Genomic DNA, 26,842 nt, shown 5'->3' on the forward strand with positions numbered 1-26,842 from the left:
TCTAAATATATGTCTTCTTTTAATACTACTTGTAAAATACCGCGCCTTGCGCTACATGTGGGGTTTTCAACATTTCATAGTGTTACAACCTGAAAATGAAATGGAATAAAGAGGGACAATGTATAATTAAAATTTTTAACACATCTTATCGTTTGGAGATTACCACTACCACTGTGAAGCTTGGTGGTGGTAGCTTGTTTCATGTACAAGGACTAGAAGACTGTTCAGGGCTAAAGGTTTGCAGAGGTTTGCATTCCAAATATCCAACACCCTCAAACATACTGCAGTGGAGTACTGTAGCTCAACAGCAAGAACCAAAATGTGTTAAAATGATCAAGTCAAAGCCCAGACCTTGATCTGATACAGAACTGTGGCTAAAATGTATGATTGCCATCCAAGGTGGTTCAAGCAAGTACTGACCCGGGGGGTGAATACTCATGTAACTAAAGAATATATGCATTTTTCTTTTGTCAGAATGAATGATTATTTATGCATTTTTGAATGTTAAGTCTATTGTTTAAATGAAATAATAAATGTCCCCATAAAGTCAATTCCAGATTTACATTGTAACACTGCAAAATAAAGAAAAAGTTGGGTGAATTCTTAGGCAAGGCATCTTAGAGTGCTAATAGAGTATGCTATAATCTCGAAATCCCTGTTATTTCTCTATAGCTTCTCAGTAGTTTTTTTTTCTCTATGTCCATTGCATTAGCAGAGCATATACAACAAAACCTAAACAGATTATTCATAGTTCATGTGAAAAAAATCTAAGATACTTAGATTTTTAGAGTGCATCACACGACCTTAATATGACTTCTATTCATTAATAAAAATAAAAAAAATACAATCTAAAGTTATTATAGGGTATAGACTTAAACATACACAGTGTTCACGAGAAAATCAATTTTTTTGCTTTTTTGAAGGGACAAAGATTTTCTTTCTGTAAGATATAAAAAGTCATTTTTTTGCATGTAAAAAGGATACCTGCATGTACCTACACCGATTCTTGCTGAGACTTACAGTGAAGAGGCAAGATCCTCGGAAATAAATACATATATGACTGAAAGAATATATAAATAGGAGATTTCTGAGAAGGAATAAGGCATATTCATATATGACCATACTAGAGAGAGAACATACTCATGCAGTTTAGGAGAGGAAAAGAAAAAAAGGAATGAAAAAACAAGTGTGTGGACTGGCAGCAAGCAGTTGAGGTGACCCATAAAGCTCCTGCTGATCGGGTCAGTAAAGGTCAAGCCTTATCCGTCTGTGCAAGCAACAAGTAAACACCATCCCACAGATCTGGAAGAAAGAAAAATACCCACATACATATATGCAGAAAGTTTATATAAAGTTGTGTATAAAATAATGAATAAGCACATGCATCACAGAAGCCCATAGATGAATATTCGTATTCTAGCAGAGAACTGTATTGTAATGAGCGCTTACAAAAATAACCTTTTAGTAACTGGCATGAAGGTTTTTCTATAAAGATATATTCATCTATGGTCATCTGGATTCACAATAAGCAACTGGATGCATACTAAAAAAAAAATCAAGCAAGGACACCATGCTGTGTTTTGCATTTCAGTTTCTTGCATCACTCTGAAGCACATTTTTTCTTTATCACAGGCAGAGAAAATAGTGTAGTTTTTTAAAAATATATTAATTATATGTGTATGTGCTTGCACTTGTTGAAGTTCTTTATAAAAGCATCTGATGAAGAGATTGAACAGCATCCAGTTACTATGGGAACTGAGGCGTAAAAGCAGCCCTTATGGCAGCAGTTCTGCAATCGGGTCAATTAGCATGTGTGGGAGTGTGCATCTACAGTATACACGTGCATGCGCTTGAAGAGTTAGACTTGTGGCAACTGTTAAAATCAAAAAGAGAGAATTATATAGCATGTTTAAGCATTCAAACAGATTTAAAAACATGTAAATTTTAACTTATGATGTTGGCAAAAGCGAGAATAAAATCAGTAAAGATAAATCTGATGATTTGAACATGAAAAGCACTCCATATTCCCCATTAAATATATAAAATACAATACATACAGAATATAATATGTAATAATAGATAAAAAATATACTTATATACTTAAAAAAGTCAAACACCTGGCATAAATTAAAATCTATCTCAGCTGAACCTTTATCCCTACTGAGATTTTTATATTATATTTTGTTCGGTTATTTTTTGTAGGAAAGAGTGGCTTTGCGCAGGCTGTGTCCTGGAGTACTAGAGTGGGCGATAATTTCTATAAAAATACTTGAACCTCCTCCTACCCATAAAACATGGACACAGTGCAGAGCTAAAGGAGAAGAAACTTAAAAAAAAAAAAACCCAAGCTACTGAAATCTAAAATCTATTTCAGCAGAGTGTGTTTTCAAATGAACAGTTCACTGAAAAATAGAAATAAAAAAAAAAAAGCTACATTATTTTCCTCACACTAAATGCAGCTGATCAGCCAGTGCAGATTTGCAGTGCAGTTATTTGGATAATGCAGTTAATTACAAGAATCTATCTTCTGTATGAATACGTTACCACATAATATAATTACAGTATCTAATTCATTTAAGTAATCTAGTATCTATGTACACCTCTTACATTTCAGCAACTATTTTATTATATTTATACATTTTATGGATATATTTTAGTCAATGTGCAGCATTTATAGCAGTACAGATTGACTGTCCTCTGAAGATAACTCAACATACAGCCATTAATGTCAAAATAACTAGCAACAAAAGTAAGTACACCCTAAGTGAGCATGCCAAAACTGTGTCCAAAGTGTCAACATTTTGTGTAAGCACCAGCATTATCTAGCACTGCCTCAATCCTAGATAATGACATCACAGCGCTGCTGGAAGTTAGACACATGGCGCTTCTCCACCTTCCACTTGAGGATGCCCCACAGGTGCTCAATCAGGTTCAGGTCTGGAGACATACTTGGCCACTCCATCAACCTTACCTTCAGTAAGGCAGTTTTCATCTTGGTGGTACGTTTGGGGTCGTTTTCATGTTGGAAAACTGCTGTTCAGTCTGGTTTTTAAAGGGAGAGCATTATGTTCAGCTTCAGAATGTCAGGGTACATGTTGGAATCCATGTTTCCCTCAATGAACCGCAGGTCCCCAGTACCAGCAGCACTCATGCGGCCCCCTTGCTTGACTGTAAGCAAGACACAATTTTCTTGTTACTTCTCACCAGGGCATTGTCACACATGCTGGACACCAACAGAGCCAAACAAGTTAATCTTAGTCTCATCAGACCACAGGACGTGGTTCCAGTAATTCATGCTCTTAAACAGGTTGTCTTCAGCAAACGTCTTGTGGGCTTTCTTGTGAGCCAGCTTCAGAAGAGGCTTACTTCTGGATTTGCGGCATATGGTCTGAGCATTGACAAGAAGTGAACCTTCCACTTCTGCAACCTCTAAATCAATGCTGGCAGCATCGAAGCATCTGTTTTTTAAGACAGCTTCTGCACCTGACGCACAGCAAGAGGACTGAATTTCTTCTATGGCGCCCTGTGAGGCCTGTTCCAAGTGGAACCCGTCTTGGAAAAACTCTGTATGACCCTGACTACTGTACTGTAACTCAGTTTTAGGGTGTTAAAAATCTTCTTATAATCTCTGCCATCTTTCTGAAGAGCAACAATGAGGTGCAAGAATTGTACTCAAAGCACCAAATTTTAACTGCTCTAATACAAGATACACAAATTTGTATGGTCCTGTCAAGCAGACAAAAACATGAACATGATGAATTGGCCATGTGGTTTTGCATGGTTACATGGCATACAGCTGTTATCACTTAGAGTGTACTTACATTTGTTACCAGCTATTTTTATTGTCGGCTGTATGTTAAGTTTTTTTTAGAGGACAGTAAATCTACTCTCCCAAAATCTTATTCTACATAATCCAACACAAGAGAACACAACACAATGGAAAAGACGAAAGGATGTGTTTCCTCTAAGACAGGTGAAAACACTCACGGCAATCTACCCACTTCTGCATACAAATTCTAAAAATGTTTATTTATCTCTACTAAAAAAAGATACTCAATCTCCAATTTTCATAACTTCAAACAGTTAAAAATCTGAACATGCAGTATATAGCTGTAACGATTTCTCGAGTTACTCAAGTAACTCGAATACAAAAAAGCTTTGTTTAGTCCATTAAACTATACACAGAGCACTGTGTTTCCCCATGGACCATTATTTCTGATGCACTGGAGCACTCTGGACAGGTAAAAACATAAGACACTGCAGAATAAAAAATAGAGGAACAGGGAGAAAACAGCAAGGAGCAAAGAGAAGATTCAGACCAAACAAAACGACAGAAACTTTCCAAAGTTTGGGATCATTTCAAACTAAAACATAAAGAAAATTCTGTACAGTGCGGTTAGCGTTTTGCATATTGAAATTGACTTTTTTTAAAATATATATATTAGTATGTTTAAATATGGCAATTAAATGCACAAGTTTTTGCAGATATCCTTGTATGCAGTTTCAGTGATAAAAATGTTAATTCTTCAAAAATATTTAACAAATTACTTGTTAATTTTAAGAGACCTGTCTTATTTTCTCTTGTATATTAAGTATTTCTCTGTAAATAAAGAAAAAGTACTTTTTATCTAATTGATAGAATAATCAGTAGAATACTCGATTACTAAAATAATCGATAGCTGCAGCCCTACTCCAGAAGGAGCAATAACACCACCCCAACAGTGAAGCATGTTGTAAAAAGAGTTTTGTTTTAAAAGGGACTGGTGAACTTTAGAGAGTAGATGGAATCGGGTGGAAAACTGCAGAAAGTAACAACTTAATGTCTTTCAGCAGAACAGTGATCCTAAACTTACATCCAAAGTTGGCTGGTAAAGACAAAAAAGTGAAATAGTGGCTATTACAGGGCCTTGACCTGCATCCCAGGTGTCTGAGCAAACAAATCCACAAACCTGTCTGAATTACACCAGTTCCATCAGGTAGAATGGGCAAAAAAGTATTGTGAGGAGCTTGTGGAAAGCTAACATAATTGTCTAGCAAATAAAAGGCAATGGCTCCAAATATTAAAAAACTGTTTTTGAACAGTTGACCTCTCAAAATGTAATATAGTAAAAAAAAAAAAAAAAAAAAAATTAAAAAATAAGAAAGAAGTCTACATATAATATTAAATATTGATATATTGTTTTTACACAGAAAATTAACTGTGTGATAAACTAAAATATTTGGAGTTGAAAAAACTGAGCTTTTGGGTTTATGTTTTGACGTTAACTGCCTTCCTTCTTTACAACTACACAAGCTATAGGCAACAGTATAGTTTTTAATGAACATGTGCGTGTAATTATCGGCGATATAGGAGCATTCGCTGTGCATTTCAGCTTTGTGTAGGTATAAACTGTAAAAGAAATGTTTTGTATTTTGTATTGAATGTAAATCTTTTGTATTTTAAAATGTGTATTTATAGATTTGAGAATGTATTTCTAAAGGGTGACCGATTTGTTAGTTACATTGTACTGTAGTTTCAGTACAAAAACAAATAATGCCAGACTAAAAAAAAAAAAAAAAAAGATTTTAAGTAGACTGCGTGCATCTCTTCCACTTACTCTACCAGTCTTATGTCATGTTACATAAAATCTGACAAAAAAAAACACTCAATCACACTTTAAAAAGACCAGATCTGGAATTCTTTTAAGCTGATTGTGTATAAGGCTCAGTCTTTTCACATATTTATCTGTACATTTGAGAAAGAGAGATGAGGGAACATTGTTAGATTAACTTCACCCATCAATAATTTTTGGTGTAAGACCCTAAAAGCATCAAGGATGAAATAATCTGAGAGGAATGCAATAAGATAAATGCTCAAAATACAAACTGTATGGTATATCCTATAACCAGTAATCTGCATTTTCACCATCCATTGCAACAAAACAAAAAAACAAGGAATATTGGCTAAAGATAAACTGACACTGTTTGGGATATGCTCTGCATTTGCTGTTCAGGAGGACAGGGTTATGTCAAGGTTTGGGACAGCTCTTTTAGAAAGGTAGAGGAGAATTTTATTGGATGAAAAAGTTGCTTTAGTCTCTAACTGAGGGAAAAGTCTTCACTTTTAACAAACTATATAAAGTTTGTGGACACCTGAATATAAGATGTATGCATAGTCTTGAACATCCTATTTTACATTTAGGCCCTATTTGCTGTTATAATAACCTCTACTTTTCTGGGAAAAGTCCAGATGTGGAGATGTGCTTGTGGAGTATTGTGCTCATTCAGCCACAATGGTACTAGTAAAGTCAGGTACTAATGTAGGGTAAGGAGGCCTGGGGGGCAGTTAGCATTCCAGGTTATCCCAAATTCAGTAGGGTTGAGAGTTCCAGATCTTCATGAATCTCACATGTGTATTGTCATGCTGAAACATTTGGTTCTACTTGGTGAAGTTAAGGGCCTTAACAATATTAACTCATGGCCTTAATATACATTACTTGGCCAGCAGCTGACTATCACACCTGTATGTGGGTTTTTAAACATCCAATTCTTGATATATGCTCCTGTTGCTCTTACACTAACCTCCACTCTTTTGGGAAGACTTTCACTAGAATTTTAAACTTGGCTGTAAGAAGTAGTGAGGTTGGACAGTTGGTCGAGGTTCCTATTCATCCCAAATGCTTTGAGGTCAGGGCTCAGTTCTTGAAAATAGATGGAGTTTTCACTGAGCTCACTTTGTGCACAGGAGCTTTGTCATGCAATAACATGTGTGGGCCTTTTAGATCCAGTAAAAGAATCTTAATAATTTAGTGCTTTCAAATTGGTAGCAACAGTTTAGGGAGGACAGACATATGGCTGTGATGGTCAGGTGTCCACATACACATTTGGCCATATAGTATATTATCTAATCACCTTAATATTGTATTATATTTGAGTATATTTTCGTTGTACAAAACCAAAAACAATTTTAAATATTTCAAGTAAAAAAACATCATGCCACCTCAGTGGATTGTATTCCATATTTGCAGATACTGTAAAAATAATTTGTCTATCTATCTCATTCAGGGTGAAATACCAAAGACATGTCTGCTATTTTTTTGTTTTTTTGTATGCTCAAACTGCCTAGAGATAACATGTTTTGGTGAGCAGTGGTGAATTGCCTCCAAAGCAGTGCAAACCCAGCTGAGAAAAACACCTGCAATGTTTTACCCCCTTTCTATTTGGCATGTAAACGTCCTGTTTTATGTTTTAAAAACAGAAAGAGTCACATATTTGTATACTCTATGACTGAATGGATGAATTAGGAATATGAGCCATGCAATGCTCGTCTGCACACTGACAGCGCCTTGTGAAGTGCGAGCAGCAGAACAAGCATGTTTTGTTGGATTCAGGTTTGAAGCACAGCCGTGATAAAGTGATGACAACGTACTGAAATGCCATGCATAACACACACATATACACACACACACATATATATATATGGCAGACCTTATGCCCACTTGACTGTTGAGGAGCCAAATAGTGGCACTTTTCATTTAAACATCAGAGAAGTCTTCTTCCTCTTCTTTATAAAGTAGATATATAAAGCAGGCAGTCAACAGTGCTCCTGCTAACTACAGACACAGAACCAACATACACACACACCACATAGAGAGACAGAGAGAGAGAGAGAGAGAGAGAGAGAGAGAGAGAGAGAGGGCGGAAGGGAGGAAAGGAAGAGAGAGAGCAAATACACACATAAAAAGAGAGTGAGAAAAGACATGATGCAAACATGATATAAGACAAAAGACATCATTAAAGGACATAAATATTAATTAGTGTCAAATTTATAATCATCAATCTGAAATATGACTGAGGAGAGAGAAAAGATCACATTACACATATACATTCAGAGAGAGAGAGAGAGAGAGAGAGAGAGAAAGAGAGACAGAGCAAATACACACACAAAGAAAGAGTGAGAAAAGACATGATACAAACATGATATAAGACAAAAGACATCATTAAAGGACATAAATATTAATTAGTGTCAAATTTATAATCATCAATCTGAAATATGACTGAGGACAAAGAAAAGATCACATTACACATATACATTCAGAGAGAGAGAGAGAGAGAGAGAGAGAGAGAGAGAGAGAGAGAGAGAGAGAGAGAGAGAGAGAGAGAGAGAGAAAGAGAAAGAGGAGACAGTGTCATAAATGTCAACTAAAGTCCAAATGTATGCCTATCAATTTATAAACAAATTGCCACAGGGGAACAATATAACACACACCTACACACCAAGTGAAAACTCACATTTTATCTGTTTCGCACTGATTGCATTAAAGCCCTGTACCAAAATATTATGGTACGAATATGTGTACCGTTACATCCCTACCAAATAATGCTCCTATCTAGTCTGAAAAATAAGCTTGATAAGAAAAGTCAGTATCATTTAATTTGACAGCTGGGCTAGTTAGCGAGTGAAATTTGGACATTAATATTCAGTTAAAAGTGAGAATTAGTATTTTTTTATGAATTAGGCCAAAGTATTTGCATTGCATGGGTTCTGGTATATGTTCAGGAACGACTTGAACAAAAACTGAAAATGAAATCAGTAAAAAAGCTCAATATACAGTACAGTTGTATATTGTACTCTATATTATACACTGTACAATATACAGTTTTAATGTCACAAACTTAGCAGACAATATCACTCCACAACACTAGAGGTCCCTAGCTCCACTTTTTTGGTACATGGCTCAACTGATAAATATTGCTTTCTTACAAAGAGACACTACGTATAAAAACACTTTTTTCTTTACTACACTGTCTGCAATCCTGAGCTGTTTGTCCTACATTCACTGTCTCAAAGAGTTTATTTTGTCTCCTAAGCTAACAATTGATAATGTTTTTCTTTTCAAATATTATTTGGCATCACATTATGTTCAATAGACTTTACACCCTGACTCTAACTCTTGGTGTGTGATGGTTACACAGTCAGGTACTAAGCCGCTATAAGCCTTTAGAACAGCTTCAATGCACCTTAGCACTGATTCTACATGCCTCTGAAACTGTGCCTCAGTAAAACAGCCATTCTTTAAAAAAGATATTTGCTGAATTGTTGTTTTTGATGATGATGATGATGATGATGATAGTGGTTAATAGGGTTGGATATCACATGTTTAGTTAACCATTAAGTCAACATATAACACAACATTTATTCTCGCTAAAGCGTTCCCTGTGGTTGAGGGCGGGGTCAGTTTTACCAGCCTTCACTCCCCACGTGCCACCAATGACCCTATCGTCTGTTCACCACTGTACCATTTCTTGGACCACTTTTGAAAAATAATGACCACTGCAGAGTTGTAGTTTTGGAGATGCTCTGACCCAGTCGTCTAGCCATCACAATTTGTCTCTTGTCAAACTCACTCAGATTTTTACGCTTGCTCATTTTTCCAGCTTCTAATATTCTTATTATATCAACTTTGAAGACACAATGTTCACTTGCTGCATAATATATCCCACCAATTAACAGGTGCCATGATGAAGAGATAATCAGTTTTATTAATTTCACCAGTCATAATGTTATAATGTCAGTGAATGTTCCTACATACATATGAAACGTATAACTTTACATGACAGCTAGAAACAATGTCTGATGCAAACTTTTGCACTCAACAGTGTAATACTAAAATAATCTTGCCACATTCCCCACAACTCCGATGCCCTGATGACTAAAGCAATCCAGCTTAAAAAGATATGAGTGCCTGATTCTATTTAAAGATTTAATTCACAGGAAATAGATCAATAGCAGCCATCACTCCAACAGAGCGCAGAAGACTAAACTTGGTAGTCTGCATTTAGCTACAAGAGCTCTTTCTTCTCTTTCCCTCTCTTCTTGCAGTAGAGAGGAATCTGTCAATACTGCCTACTCGAGGTCTGAGGTAAAAATAACCTTCCATTTCAGATTGACCCATAGATCTAGATAACAGTCTATTTTTAGTCAGCACTTAAAAAAAATCTAATTAATGTTTAAGTGCCTGATTCTTCTGTACTGGATCAGTGGGTTTAGCTTTATGGTTGAAGTGGCATTAAACTGAACCTTAAAAGCAGCTATAAACATTAAAATGTCCTAAAAAGAAAGCCTGAATTGTGCTGCATTGATGCTTAAAGGACAAGTAAATGTAAATTAAGTAAATGTTAAGTAAATGTTTGTTTGGTAAAGAGAATCCATCAGATATGTATGATTTTTCTTATCATTGCTCATGAAAGATAAAAGGTTTTGTAACTTTTTTTGCAAATTAGTCATAAAATATAATTCCCAATGTTTAATCTTCCTCAATGAAAAATTTCCTTAAATGCTCAGATCTTTAGTATCACAGACAGTGTAGAAGTTTCTTGTCCAGTGCATTCAATAAAATCATTAAATTAAAAATAAAAACAAAATAAAAAAATAAAAAGATATATAAAATAAAGCATCATAAAAAAAATTAATAAATAAAACTATATCCTTGATGATCCATTAGTGCCCCAAGTAAAATACATGAGTAAGTGAATGAGTTGTTAGTCTAAAAAATAAACATATTAGAGCAAGCACATTAATATAAAACAACATCTTCACACTAGGGCTGAAACGATTCTTCGAGTAACTCAAGTCATTCGAATACAAAAAAGCATTGAGGCAAATTGCCTCGATGCTTCATTTAGTCCATTTAACTACACACAGAGCACTGTTTCCTGTGGACCATTATTACTGACGCACCACCCGCTAAACTCTGGTCTCATTTATAAACATGACAGACGCACTTTTTCAGCCCTCATTTATAAAAGAGACCCCAGAGCAGACTTTTCACGCAAAGCTTGTGCACGCGACCTGCTAATTCCTCTTTTCGCCTTCTGTGTTTTCATGTCGTGTGTGTACGCTGGGCTCAGAGTTTACTTACAGGTGTGGACTTTCTCCCATCAAATTAGTTTTTTATAAATCAAAACCTTTGCGTGGAAAGTGGTGAATGCACGTTTTCAGCCAGATTTTGTGCGTAAGCCACGTTTATAAATGAGAGCGCTGGACAGGTAAACACAGAAGATGCTGCAGAATAAAAAATGGAAGAACGGAAGGAAAACTGCGAGGGGTGAGCAGACGATTCAGGCCGAAAAACACAACAGGAAGTTTGGACTAATTCACACCAATCAAAACTGAAAATTCTGTGAATATTAAAATAAGGAAACAGACAAATATCTTCTAATAGATTATATAAAGGTGATGAGTAACAACTGCACAGTAAGAAAGATACAGAGCTCTAATATAGATGGCATTACCTGTAGACAGGCCACACCAATCCCCACAGCACCAATGATGAGCAGGTGGTCAGCCAGGAACTGTTCCAGCTTAGTAATACAGCCTCCCTGCAAGACACAACAGCACTTCAAACTCCATTTAACAGCTACAAATGCCAACCTGCACTTTTGCCATGCTGTTGCTGGGTGATAGCAGGTCACCTTCACACTCATGCCTGATTTGTTTTCTGTGCAGGCTTCACAGTTTCCTAGAAGCTTGGCACCATCTTTGCTTTTCAATCAGACAAAAGCAAAAGACCTCCTGCAATCATTAGATAAAAAATGATTTATTAACTAAATCATCTTCAAAACCGATTTTGAACTTCTCCACATTGAGCTCAGCAATCATGCAGAGGTTTAGCTGCGATTCACTGGTTCAAGACAGAAAGCCGAAAGTACAGATGTGTGTGTGTGTGTGTGTGTGTGTGTGTGTGTGTGTGTGTGTGTGTGTGTGTGAAGGTGCTTCAGATATTAGCAAAAATGTATCTTAACCTAATATGTAGTAGATTAGTACAGGTAATATACAGGTACAATGTACAGTAACTCAGGGAAACCTTTACATTCATTATTTAGTATAATGTTGTATGAATAAAAATCATAATGACAGTATATTGTCTCTAAACCTGTTTATAGTTAGCGTTAACGTTAGCTGCTGATCAATCAAAACCATTTGTTATTTGCCACCTCAAAACACACACCAGTTTAATGGTAACGTTGGCTTGTTTCTTATCTAACAATAACTAGTTGGCTAAGAAACATGTTGGGTAAGCTGTTGAAAATGAAAATAAATATGATTGGATAGAATGTACATAGAACAATATGACAGGCAACCAAATAAAAATCTGATTATAAACATACACTAGAAGTAATGAGGCATGGAAATTTCAATATCTAAACTGTCTTAAAGCTAGCTAAATTACTCAGCTACCATGGGAGTGCCAGGCTCTGTTGAGAGAAAGTAAGCCCACTCAGTGGTCAACTACAAACAGCATTAGTTAGTTAGCTAACTGGTAAATATCAAATATTCAATCGCTGAATAAATCATAAAAAAAAAAAAAAGAAATATCAGCTTCTCTCTGTACAACAGTTGTTTAGTTAATTCTATTAAAGCATTTTATTCAGGAACAGTTAAACAGTTTGAAAAGCTTGTAAGAAAAATAAGGCCGGACTTGCTGACAAGTTCTGAGGGTTTAGGGAGGTACAATATGTACTCTGTGTCATCCAACATAGATTTCATTAAGTTACCAGATTGATGTATGATTACACTCTTCTCAAATCACACCCATGAGGCTAATCAAGTTGTGGACGGATTTTGAATCATAATGTGTTCTATATGGCTCAGTGGGGAGTTAGCATTGATAATAGCATATTCCCTTCAGACCAAAGAAAATTACTATAATGTCAGAATGAGCACCTGCCAGATCTACAGCTGTAGTTTCCTCATTTAAAACTTCCCCATGTGGCGTATCAAAAGAAACATGGCTTTCCAGTGGTCAGCATTACATATTCACCTTATTTAAAATCACTTACATGACTGTGTGGGAATGAGGCCAATATTCTCTTACTAACACCCACCTCTACTTTGTAGATGTTGGAAGGGTGGTCTCTCCTGCCACAGCGAAGGGTTATGGTCTTGCAGCAGCTATCAGGAACCAGCCGTTTTTCAGATTCTGAGGACAGGATGTACACACTGTGCTGCCAGTCATAGGAGTTATTGCTTCCACAGCACTTAAACTGCAACATAAAAGATCATACGTGATTAATTTTCAACAATATCAGCTCGAATTAACTCAGACTTGTATGGTAGATGCTACACTTAATCCAACACTGGAAAATTAAAGGCATGATGTAATTTATATGTATAAACCTTGATATAGTCAATTGATAGGAGTCTCCAGTGCAGTGAGTACTTTGTAAAAAAGATCAGTCATTTGGAAACATGACATTGCTGAACTGAATTGTCTTAAGAAGTTCCCCACACAAGAAAACAAAGGCTGAAACAACTGCTTATAGCTGCTGTATAGCTGCATTGTTCATGCATTTATGACATTAAACTCAAAGAGTATGCTATTCTTTATTGAATGTAATATAATATACATATATTATACTGTGTATGTATATATATATATATATATATATATATAGGGATTATAAAAGTGTACGCACCTCAGTGCGCACCCCAGTGTGGCTAATGGGAAATGTAGTTCATTACCATCACTATGACAAGTCTTTTCATGGTAAAAACCCATCCAAGCCCACCTACATTACCCTGAACCATTTTTCACGAATATATTCGCTTTTATATGACGAGACTTTGTTTTAATTGCAGTAAGCTGAAAATGATTTCAAAGAATCCAAATATTTGTTATTATTTGTAAAAACTAGCATTCGCCAAAATGATTCTGTAGTAACCCCATTCTATACTTATCCTGACATCATACTGGTGTCAATGTGAGTGGCAGAAAATAAGATACTAAAAAAAGTTTTGAATTGTGGTCCTATGACCTGTTCAGGTTTCAGATTTCAAGTCTCTTACGTCCTGCTGCAGTTGGTCCACTGCCTTAGTGATGCCCTCCTTCCCTGGCTGAGCATAGTTCTCCGTCATTGTCTTACTCAAGTGCTGCTTCAGCTCCTCACTTAGCTGAAAAAAGTCAGGAGACAAACCAAATTTCAAATACAGAATATAGAATATTTAACTAAAATATAAGAAATGTTTGAGCGGGCCTAACAGCGGTAGTGTGAAAAAAGAAGACATGCTTTTTGAAATCTGAAATTCTCAAAAGAATACAGTTACTGCTTTATGATGTGAAATAAAGGTATAAGTTGGCTGTAACTTTTTGTAGCACTTATAACATCATCCTGTGGTCCTCAAGAGCTAAGTCACAGGTACTAGCACGAGGGACACTCCATGTGGACATATAATGTGTTGTTATTTACCAAGAAATTCATATCACTATTGATATAGACAGAGTTTCTGCTGTAAGAGGTTTGTAAAGAGTAGTGGGTTTTCCACCTCAGGAGCCTTGAGAGACAGAACTGATTTTGCTTTCTTTTTTGGTGTTTTTTTTTTTTTAACCTTGCTGGTAAAGGAACAACTGTTAAAAACCTACATGATAACAGGAAATAACTAGTCTTTGTGTTTTACAGCATTAAATGTAACAATAAACAGATATAAAATGTACTATATGTTGTTGACGAATTGATATGATGTTCTTTACATAATTAGTTACATGTCTCAAGCTTAGGCCTTCAGTGAGTTGTTTAACATTTACAAACTTTATATGAACCTATAGGTATCTAATCATCTATGATAATAGTAATTACGTTTTTGTGTTAAGATATTTGTGGCGTATTTTATTTAATATATTTGATCACATTGCTCAAAAATAAGTTTCTAAATTACTATTACCAATATTTCCTGTTTTTTTTTCAATAACTGTTTTCTTTAAGGCATTTCATCTTTAAATCTGGTTAAATTACAGTGTGTGTGTTTGTGTGTGTTTGTGTTTTTTATGCTTAAATGTGTTTTGGGTGTGTGAGTGATGACTCACCCTCTGATAATACACATATGCTAGAACTCCAGCAATGAGCTCAATCAGGAATATCACCAGCAAACAGGAGAAGTACTACAGAGTGAGCAAAGAAAAGGTCAGTAAGCTCATGTTACAGCAACAGATTTATACAAATTGTTGTGGACACCTAACCATAAGACATAACCATAATGTGCATTATAAGCATCCAATTCTACATTTAGTCCCCATTTACTGTTATAGTAACCTCTCCTTAGAGATGTTCCACCAGATTTTGAAGTTTGCTTGTGGAGATTTGTGCTCATTTAGCCACAAGGGGATTAGTAAAGTCAGATACTAGTGTAGGAGGCGTTGAGCAGGGTTGAGGTCAGAGCTCAATAGCAGGCCACTCAATATCTTATAACTATAACCCATGTTTACAATGTTTTCATCCAGCTGGCCTTGTGAACAGGAACACTGTCATGCTGAAACATGTTTTGGGTCTTATTGGTTAAGTGATAGGAAAATGAACCACATCCAAAAACATCTTATACAATCATATGCCTTGTGGTAGCAGTTTGGGGAAGAACTACATATGGCTGAAATAGTTGTGTCCCAATATTTTTGTCCATACTGTGTATGAAGGTCTGAATTAATAAGATATAAATAAATTAGACTATTAGTGACCTAATAAAATAGACTGAAAACAAACTGTGCCACACACACACACACACACACAATTTCTAATAAAGTACTTTGAGTCTATAATAATGTTTCCTTTGAACACCGAATACAGTAAACAGAGAAGCAGCAACCCTTCTATTTTTGCTGTTCTGTTGTCTGTTGTTCATCCAACTTGTTCATTTCCATTACACCCACAAATATACTGTGACTGGTAGACTGTATGAATATACAGTCTATGCTAGAAACAAACAAACTCCGTCACTTCTTCTATGTACAAGTCTGTGTGTTCTTATGAACAATGGTAGTGCTGTTGCACTTGGCTCCACAAAAATGCTGCATGATTAACAGAAAAATGTAATGTACATGCCAAAAACAAATAAAAAAGATGTTTTCTACTCAATCTAGCTTTACCCCTGTACACAATGTCCTTTTTACAATTGAGTATAATAGATTGCAATATTTCTTCAAATCATACAAACACAAGCAGTGCACATAAGTCAGGACTTATACAGCATGTCATGAATTGTATTCATTCAAAAACTAGAGCAAAATGACAGTACTTTAAATATATGCTCTTAACAGTGTCCTTGTAATAAAGAAATATATTTCGGGTGCACAAAAGATGACAAGGAAAGGCAGACACGCGGAGTTAATTAGCAATGTACAAGCACCTGTTTGCTGTATACTCCTACTCAGCACTCGTAACACCGCCTTGTCATTTACAATTTACTTCACTGTCACATTTGCTTCTATGCATGCAACATTTATGAAGTGCCTTTTAGTCAGGCATGAGTACCTTCTGTTTTATCTACACTCCTATCCCATCCCAAAGCTCACCCATCCATCCTGCTGCATTTTTAATTTGTGCATTACTTTCACTGTAAACTGTTTAGAGAAAGAATGCAATTACTATATAAAAATAATTGTATTTACTACATTTTTATTTACTTAATTATCTTATATTATACATTTAATTGATGCCAATGTAAAATAAATCAATTACTTTTTACATGTACCTGATGGGTGAACTGACGTAGCCTTTAATGTAGGCTAAAATCCAAGCCTTATCATGATCAATTGTCAATATCTTCATCTGATTAAAGCCAGAATCACTAGCTATGGTAGCAATGTTTTCACCTGTTCATGGAGTTTTAGCATAGCCACATTATGTTCCAATGATTTACTGTAACATGATGCTTAGTAGCACCAGCATTAACTGTTTTTACTGTGCTATATAAATAAAAATTTTAATAATTTTAAGCTTTTGAACAAATGTATAGAACATTAATTTACTTAGTTTAACTTTTTTTTTAGCATGAATCCGCACTTTTTTTTAATTTTTTGTTTGTTTGGGGGTTTTTTTTGTGTGTGTGTGTGTGTGTTGCTCACTGACAAAGCTATAAACTGGTGTTTGTCAATTGTTATTATATTATAATTAACAAAAACTTATGATGGATCTCGAAACGTGGATCTCAAGGGGATGCATAATCTATATGCTGAAATATTATATATATATAAACTTCTAAATATTTAAAATAATTAAAAGATGACTAATGTTTGAATGTTGTATGAAATGTTAACATAGTTATATCTAGCATTTTATGTAAGAATAATTGTCAACCCATAAGTCCTAGAGAAATGCCTGTTACAGACTTAAACTTCCAATATACATCAACTTTTGTGAATATTTAAAAGATATTCATTCATAGAAACAAAGTATTAGCATTGTTTGTATTACTCTCAGTCTATTCTCGTGGCGACTCACAGACTATATGGAACATATCAAACACAACTTTTCATTTCAAATAACTTTTAAATATACCATAAAATACACAGCTTGTATGGAATAAACATTTCTAATCAGCGTGACTGACAGTAAAGAAGAAAAAACAAACAAACAACTCAAACACAGGCAGCATGGGTGTCAGGATAGCAGCTGGCACAAACATGAGCACACATATACATACATACACATAGAGAGATGATGGTAATTATGTCAACTTGTCAGCAAGACAAGAGACAAAACCTTTATAGAGGCGAACTCAAGGCCAGTCATTAGAGTGCAGTCCAGCTGCTTGCCGTTTTCTAGCTGAGATCGATGTGCTTGTGTGGTTTAGATTGTGTGTTTATGTGGTTCTGTGTCTACATACGATAAGTACAGTAAGAGATGCTTCTTTTAAAGGTGAGTTTCAGATCACCTTTTTGAGAAGCGAATCAAGCTGCTGTAATCAACCATGCAATCTAAACAGCACAAAAGGAACAGCATGGGGACTGAGATACGCCCAAAAGGTGGCACTTTTTCTTCCCGTGTATCTGCAACACACAAAGGGTCAGCTAAAAATAGAACCACTGCAATAACAGTCACAACCTCTCGGTCTCTGGTTTTTTTTTTTAAATGGAGGCGAGTGGGATGTCTGTCAGCTCATTTGTTGTGCTGTCATGCTCTGAATCAGAAGCAGTCAGATAGTTGAGAGGGAGCTGGCAACTAAAACACATATAATAACATGATATACCAACTTTTTTATAGCAGTGCCAGTCATCGTAATATGCATACAGCTTAGCTCCTGGACATCAATTTGTCTACATGAGTGACCAGTGGGGTAATGATTAAGAAAGATGTGTGTACCATGGAAAGGAGTCCCCTCTGCTCACGTATGACGGCACAACAGCCAAGGAAGCCAGTGACCATGACCAGGCCACCAGCCAGCAGGAGGATATAGGCAGAAACGGCAAATGTGCTGGAGGCAAGCAGGCTCAAGTAATCTCCTTTATCAATCAGAGTCCAGATCCCTACTCCCATCACAACCCCTCCACCCATCTGAAAAAAAATAAGAGAGAGAGACAATAAGCAGTTTGGTCTTTCCATCGAAATATTAGTTTTCTTTTTATTATGCAACTTATTACATAGACATTGACTTGACATTAAAATGAATAAATTGTAAAAGAATATTTTAATTTATTCATAACATGCATGTCACTAATCTTTAAAATAATTATTAATGTAAGTTATAATAATTATGCTTAACTGCATAAAACTTTTCACATTACATTTTGCCACTCAAACAAATCCACAACCAATTCATGCTGTTTTTGACAAAACACAAGAAAACATTTTTGGATATATAAAACATGTATGGGACATTATAGGTTTGTTGTTACTACTCCTAAAGTGTAGTGCGGATCTGATGTTTTGAAATAACATGTACAGCACATCCCATGATGTTTTACTCCTTACATGTCTTACCTTTATTCTGTGGGTGAAATGGCATAGCCGTTTTTTGTTCATAATAGTGTAAAATGATACAGTGCCTGTCATAACTTAAAGTTTTTATCGTTTCTGAGAGACACTTGCATGTTTCTTTTGTTTATATGCAACAAAGAAATGTAACGCTATGAAGATTTACTTTGACCAAACCAAAAATTTTATTACAAACTTCTCCCTTAGAATAAATAAGAGCTTTACACACGCTTGGCATGTGAACAGTTCTGTATCTCTAAACATTTAGATGAAAGACTTGTAAAACTTGTTAAAGATGTTCTTCACTAGTTGGATTTAGGTGCCGTGACTGGGCAGGCCATTCCATGATATAAATATAAATATAGAGATATAAATCTCTAAATAACGCTAACAGAGCTTGGACGTATGCTTGGCTCATTGTCTTGTTTTATGATGAAATTCCAATTAGCCACAATCCAGACAGAATTGCATGGTGCTGAAATATGGAATGGTAGCCATATTGGTTCAGTGGTTGGTTCACCTGGAATAAGTCTCCATCCTTTCCTGCTCAGAAAACAATCCCAAACCATTAAGCTTCTTCTGTCCGCAGAATTCTTTTCCAGTCATTTACTGTCTAATTCTTGTGTGTTTTTGCCTTATACCTAGTTTTATGCATATAAACAAAAGGACCATGCATGTGTCTCAAAAACAATAAAAGACTAGGTGTTTCCAAACCTTTGGCAGGCGCCTTATTCTATATACTTTTAGGTATTGATATAGAACAAGTCATACTAGAACAAATATGTATAATAATCAACTTATATTCCAAGGAAGTTCCAAGGAAGTTCCTAGTAAACTTTCCCACATTCCAGCCCTCTGTTTCCTTTCCTTCTGCGTCCAAACAAAGCCAAAGCAGTAATCAGACATGCCCTCCAGGGACTTCTGCTTGACCAGCTATTACGCATACCATTCTGGCCACTACACTACAAAAGCCAACTTTGATTTAGACAAAAAAAAGTGTGTGTTCTTTTGTTTCCATGGCCCGGGACAGGGTCAGAGGTTACCAGAAATAAACAAAATATTATACCAATTTAACAATAAGAAAAGCAGCTCTGACAGTAGCTCAGGCAGCAAGGGTTATGCTGTTGTGCTCATTTTAATATGATATTGTTTCTACAGCAACGGCTCATACACAGGGTCTTGTGAATCGCAAACACTGTAATCTAAGAAAAGTGTTGTTTTGTAACATAAGACATAATTGTTGATGTGGGGAAGCTTTCAGAAAGATGTTTGTTTGCCATTTATAGGAGTCTCCAGTGTTAGTCAGTAGGTTTTTCAACACAATTTATTATTTAATAAGAAAAGCTTATTTATATCTGCAAAACTGTAAATGATATCTGATCATTAGTATATTAAAAACGTAATTGCTGTTTTGAATGCCATGATAAAATGCATCACAATGAACTTTCATTTAAAAATTAACCCTTTCGAGACAGTAATAGTATCACACCAATTCATCACCATGTCATAATTTCCTCACCTCAAACAGCAAAGTGTAACAGCTTGATATAATTTCTAAACATATTGTGTTTTCTTATAGAATTACCTTTTTTTTACACACCACCAAGCACCTCATATTTCACTTTTTAAGAACTGCTTTAAAAAGAGCCTGAATGTGGCTGCTTAATGCTTGCCCTTTATCCAAAGCCTGTTTTCAATGCTGTCAAATTTCACTGAGGATCAGTGTCAAAGTGAATTCTGTCTACAGACATATGTGCATGACAATGACAGGAAATCAGTACATAACACAGACACACTCGACTGTGTTCAGAAATCACACCAGGCTTTATTTGTGGTGCCTTTACAACCACTCTACAAACAAATATGACTCTAGGGGGTGCTGTCCTAGTTTGTGAGCTGATCAGAAGCAAGAAATACTGGCAGGCGAAAGAGGAACCAAGAGCTGAGAGGTGGTGGGAAAATAAAAGACTTGTATGCCTGCCTCCACATCGCTACAGACAATGATTCACACACACATAAACACACGCTCAAACTTCCTCCTTTTCAATTTGAAAGTGTTTTTTTCTAATAGCCCTGGGCTTCTGTGAAACATGAGGGCTTGACTGAGCTCTATTATTGAAACACACTGTTTAGGAATACCCTATACACACATGCACTCACAGAGACACAAACCACCTGAGACTCAAAAACATCAATTTGATCTTGTGCTGCCTTTACTTTCATGCTTTCTGCCTCTAGTTTTAGCCCACAGATCAAACTCCCACACTTTCCCCTTACATTGAAATGTAAAAAAAAACACACACACACACACACACACACACACACACACACACACTACACTCGCTCCAGACTCACCCAGAACAGGAAGTTGAAGACGAAAAGAAGGTACTTGAGACAGACTGTCAACCAGTCATTCTGCTCTTCTTTATACAAGCTCCCCATCCTAATTCCTGAACAAAAGATATACAAAGAATTCAATAAAGCTAGATTGGAAGACATTAGCATGGTAATCATGCATTTCTTTCCTTTTAATTCAAAACAAATTTTACATACAAAATATATATATACATGTGTGTGTGTGTGTGTGTGTGTGTGTGCACGCGTGAATATATACACATATAATACACATTAATGGCACAAATTTGATTAATGTGAGATTAATGAAGCACATGTCTGTTTGACCATTTTTAATACAAATATAAATGAATGATTGAATATAAAAGAGGCGAAATGAAAACTTTCAATGCAGCTAAAGTTTTGTTTGAATTAGAATTAAGCTAATGTTCATTGATGACAGCATTATATAAATATGATTTAAGTGAATTGAACTGAACAGAATTAAAGAAATAATACAGAAATGATGGGAGTAACAGAAAAAGAAACAGCACCAAGAGGCTGTAACAAGAGTGAGTTTTTACCAGAGAGACAGCAGTCAAACTGCTTGTTTCTGTGACATGATAATGAATAGCTGTGGCCCATGAATTGCCTGCATATACAAGTGACACAGACTGTATGGGGGCTGAGCATGGAAGCAACATGTGTCAAAACAGCAGGCAAATAATGGCTCCTAAAATAAGCATGTTTGGGGAGAACTGGTCAAAAATATACACCAAAACACCCAAATTCACACAGCTGTTATAGAAACTGAGCATCTACAAAACCATGCTGGCCTTGAGTGTTCATACTGTTGGAAGGTGTGGTTATTATTGATTTCTGATGTACACACAGAATGGTTTTGAGAAGAAATGGATGCTCCATTAGTGTGCTAAATGATGGCAAACAATTCCCTCATGCCCGAGGTGCTCCAACAGTAGATTTTATTTAATAGATACAGATGAATATTACATGGTCCAGAAACCTAACACTAGTCCTCGAAAATGTATTTATATAAACATACAATATAAGGACATAGAGCTATTAGATAATTATGAGATTTTCTAGTGTGAGAGTGCAAACTTTTTTTTGTAAAAAAAATAGTTTCTATTCATGTATTTGAAACACTTCTATTCTCTGGTGCATGATGGGGTTTTTTCAACACATACTGTACAAAGTCCATCATATTTATTCTTATGATCAAATACAATATAAATAGAAAACAGCACAGTTTTAATTGAAAACATTTTTCAAATATAAAAATATGTTTTCTCTGAAACCTCTATCGTCTAAACTTTCTCCAGTAATGTTTAATAAAGCTGGATATGTGCAGACTATCCTGAATTCTACATCTCAAATTCAACCATATATTGTTAACAAAGCCCATAGCCAAAGCCTAAAATGGTCAATGCAAAGATACTGAATCTGTGTCCCTAAATATTCTTTTTATTGTGTTTAGGGTTCTTAGTTTGTTCAGACTTCTATCAAGTCAAGTCTTAACCACACAGCAGATGCAGCCTGGTTTCAGGTTTACATTACTTTGCATTTTAACACATTACAAACTTCATTCATGATCATAATCTGAAAGACTTCTGGACCGCAAGCCACAAAACAGCCACAAAGCATTGATGAGGCCCCCCCTTTTCCTTGCTGACAGTGTTCATAGGCAACAAGTTTCCTGCCATTTTTTCCCTACATTTGGCTCTGATTGCATTTGCTGGTATTTATTGTTAGGCATGTGTGTTTTATATATATATATATATATATATATATATATATATATATATATATATAGCTTATCTGAGTGACTTAGATCAACAAGTCATTCTCTTTCTAGGTAAACGCTTTATCATCAACCAATTTTGATCTTCTAAAAAAGAATTACTCTACAAAATGTGCTTTATTTTGGTGGCACACCATGATTAAAACTTTCACATTTGCAATTTTCAATATGTGATCACACATTACTATAAATAGTCACAAATAATCACATTAAAAAATGTTGGTTTTTTCTGTAATTTACCATTTTGAAAGCCAACTGGTTATTTTCTAGCTTTTTTTGTACTTTAAAAACAACTTGAATAATAAAATATTGCAGTTATAGCAGTGATTGCTAAACTGTTGCTTTCTAGGAGCAATTATCCACCAATAATTATCTGGTATGGAAGGGTGGAAGAATAAGTAAAGTAAGTAGCATTTAAAACAAAGTGTTAACTATCCTCGAAATATTCTCCTCAATTCCCAAGGAGTTTAAGTTATTTGTTATTTTCTGTTGAATTATTTTTGTATATTTTTAAAAGCTGGATTTTTTATTTTATTTTTTTTGTAGTTTACATTGCTAGCACAGGCAATCCAGCTAAAAAAATCTAAAAAGGAAGATATTTTTACTTAGTTTTTTAAAGCTATTAGTTGAATCCCCAAAGGGTTTATGGAATTGATCTGCTTGTCCTGGCTGCAGCTGAACCTAAAAACTTCTGTATATAGTGGGATTTATTCCTAGATTGTTTTGACATTAAAGGCAAAGATTTCCCTTCAGTTTCAATTGCTGTTCCAGGAAGCATCGTGAATACAATGTGAAATCGGAGACTTTTGCATTATTAGTCTAATTCCAAAGGGGTTTATGATTATAGGTCTGTACTTATGGCTGCAGTTGATCCTAAACACTTCCTGTCCCCCGTTGGATTTTTCCTGGATTATTTTTATACTGAAAGACAGGAAATTCCCATTCGTTTCCATTACTGACATGCAGGAAGTATAGCGAATGTAATCTGAATTGTAAGATTTTCGTTTACTAGCATTTATTTACACCCAAATGCCAGACATTTCCTTTATTTCGTTACTGAATTACAGGTAATAGAGCAAATATCACACAGATTTCACACAGCATTAGAGAATGTTTTTTTAGTATTATTCCCATGATGTTTCTGTTTTCATGGCTGCACATGATCCTAAATACTATACACACTTCCTGTGCCAAGTTGACTTTTCTCTAAACTATTTTTATATGGAAAGCCTGGGATTTTCCATTTAGTTTCCATTACTGACACAGAAAGTACAGTAACAATAATCTGAATCTTTTGGTTTATGGTTTGTAGCTTTCTTTATAAAAATTATATATATTTTGAAGCACTTTTAGGGTTGCTTTCCTCCTTTTTTTTGTACGTACATTGGTACAAACACTCCACAACACTCCATTGCCAAACATCTAGATTTATTTTTTCCCCTAGCTACAAGTGGAGTGTGTTCACCGAGAAGGGAAACATTTGAGGTTTCTTGGCAATGTGGTCTTAAAGAGTATAAAGGCACCAGTGTTTCTGCACCATCATTGGCTACACTGTATTGTATGTCTGATATCTCCTATGGTACTACATAAGAGATAATGGAGGAGAAGCGGAAATTTAAAGCAGTCTTCTGTGCATCTTGCAACAGGACTTCCCCCCAAATTGTATTTTTTTTTTTTCAGGAAAATGCATTTCCTCTTGACTTAGATCAAATGCATGCTATATATAAATGCTCTACATGCCGAAAAAGCGTGTGTATTTCGGCTCGTGCGCAGCACCTGCATTTCCACTGCTGTTCTGTGCACGTCGGGGGAATAAAGTAGCCCGTAAAGCGTAGCAAACCCGGTCTACTTTTACCATGTAGGCCAAGAAAGCGGTCTGAAAATAAAAACTCACCCAAGAAACAGAAAATCCTCGATGACTCAAGTGTTCTTCTTGTTAATCCCACACTATGAGTTTGTATGTGTGAGCTCTCAGCTTGTTGCTTGTTTGAGTGTGTCCGAGCGGAGGGTCAGTGAGGGGCGGGGAGGAAACACAGCTCCATCCCGCCCCTCTGCTGCAGGCCATTCCGCTCCACTCATCATTCATCTTCCTGCAAACTACAGCACTTTCACAGTACCACTAGACATATCAGCCTTTCTTATCAGCACATGCATGCTTCAAGCTAAATATGGGATCATTAAAACACTAGTTATGTTGATGATTCTTAGGAGTGTTATGGTGCTGTTTACCTCTGTTCATTATTGTGTGTTTCTGCCATGCATATGAAATGCAAGAGGTGCTTAATATGGGATTCGAATCAGCACTCTTGAAGCAGCAGTGAGCATAACATGCACTAGATTTCCAAAAGGTATTGAGTCACCTGACCTTTCCTACTATATGTGGCTCTTTTCCAAACTGGTACCACAAAGCTAAAGGCACTCAGTTGTATAGGACGTGTTTAGATGCACTATAATACAATTTTCCATTCACTTGAATTTGGAAACTCAAACCTGTTCCAGCATGGAAATGCCCCTGTGCACAAAGTGAGCTCCTTGAAGATGCTTTGGAGAGGCTCTTAAGTGGCTTGCTATAGAGTTCTGATCTCATCCCTACTGAACACCTTCGGGATGAACTGGAACGCTGACTGCACCCCAGGTCTCCACACCTACATCAGTACCTGCCTTTCATAATACCCTTGTGACTGATGAACAAAATATACATAAGCACACACCAAAATCTAGTGGAACATCTTCCCAGAAGTGTGGAGGGAATTATAAGAGCAAATTGGGACTAAATGTGGGGTGCAATGCTCAAAAATCACATACCATACTTATGACCAGGTGACCCAATACCTTTAAAAGTATAGAGTTCCTATTCTTGAATAAATGTGACCAAAAAGATTTGATGTGGTGGCCGGAATAAGGGGTAATGAAGCAGCCGTTCTTGATTTACATGCTATTTTTTAGAAAAATAATGATGAATAAGCTCCACCACCATTATTAAAACTAACCTAAGCATTCCAGGATAATAATGGTTGATACAAGAATGTTGGAAACATATCATAAAAAAGATGGTAGTTACACAGATAAGGGAATATCAAGACTGTGTCTTTACTATTTTTTTGAGTACTTCCATGAAACAGCCTGGCTCTATTTCTGCTAAATAAAGTCTTCTTCGACACCACAACTTTGAAGCCTGAACTTCTTTTACTTGGTATGTTAACTTTGTTATTAAATGTGTTACTACTGATAATAATTAGATATGACTGTGTTAGAAAAAAAGGAGGAAGCAACAAACAACAAACATGTTCTATTATATACAAACGTAATGTCTAAAAGTTAGATTTTATTATCTTGGATCTTGACTGTAGTATTAATTATATAGTAAATAAACAATAAAGAATGTGGTCACCCAAGAGGAAAATTTCAGGTAAGGGTTTAACCGTTGTCACCGCCATGTGTGCATGGAGTTTGCATGTTCTCCTCATGCTTTGGGTGATTCCTTAGGGCTTCTTTCCCCAGTCCAAAGACATACTGTACTCTGTAGGCTGGTCTCTACTTTCAAATTATCTTTAGTGTGTGCCCTGTGATGGTTTGGTGCCACCGGAAGGGTTTCAAGGTGTCTCCCGCCTTGTGCCGCAAGTTCTATTTACATAGACTCCAAGGGTATGATGAGCTGCGTAGGTTGTACTGTAGGTTGTATAGAATAAGCTGTGAAGGTTGTTGGTTTTTTTTTTCATATAATCGTAGAAGTCCTTATAATTTTATACCTCTGTCTTGGTTATTAGGGATAGATTTATTCATTTTAAAAGTAAAATCCTGAATCTCTATTTCTATAGAGCTGTTTTTATGGTAATGTCCATTGTCAAAGGTGCTTTACAAATCAAATTAAATTGAATTGAATAAGCAGCTTTAGAAAATAGATAGATGGATATGAATGGATGGATGGATGGATGGATGGATGGATGGATGGATGGATGGGTG

General features: G+C 35.8%; 1 protein-coding gene across 2 annotated transcripts; it reads right to left on the reverse strand.

Annotated features, from left to right (window-relative positions):
* Positions 1–24,904, reverse strand: tspan11 (tetraspanin 11). Of its 2 annotated transcripts, XM_046873899.1 has the most exons (9): positions 24,774–24,904; positions 21,079–21,173; positions 18,112–18,303; positions 14,844–14,918; positions 13,829–13,933; positions 12,868–13,026; positions 11,275–11,361; positions 7,468–7,592; positions 1–1,302 (listed from the first exon to the last, which is right to left on the reverse strand). In XM_046873899.1, exons 2-8 carry the CDS (start codon positions 21,163–21,165, stop codon positions 7,515–7,517), a joined length of 783 nt encoding a protein of 260 aa, XP_046729855.1. In that variant the 5' UTR covers positions 21,166–21,173; positions 24,774–24,904; the 3' UTR covers positions 1–1,302; positions 7,468–7,514. The 2 variants fall into 2 exon arrangements, with proteins under 2 accessions (XP_046729855.1, XP_046729856.1); XM_046873900.1 differs by lacking the exon at positions 7,468–7,592.
* Positions 24,905–26,842: the final 1,938 nt, after the last annotated feature.

This window comes from Silurus meridionalis, chromosome 18 (assembly GCF_014805685.1).
Source record: "Silurus meridionalis isolate SWU-2019-XX chromosome 18, ASM1480568v1, whole genome shotgun sequence".
NCBI lineage: Eukaryota > Metazoa > Chordata > Actinopteri > Siluriformes > Siluridae > Silurus > Silurus meridionalis.

Excerpts from the sequence above, each read along its gene's own strand:
- tspan11 (XM_046873899.1), bottom strand. The coding sequence starts at position 21,165 with ATGGGGAGCTTGTATAAAGAAGAGCAGAATGACTGGTTGACAGTCTGT. Across the intron at positions 13,027-13,828 it reads TGGACCAACTGCAGCAGGAC|TTTAAGTGCTGTGGAAGCAA; the intron begins GTAAGAGACTTG and ends TTTATGTTGCAG. Across the intron at positions 7,593-11,274 it reads TTGGTGTGGCCTGTCTACAG|TTAGCAGGAGCACTGTTGAC; the intron begins GTAATGCCATCT and ends CTGTGTCTGTAG.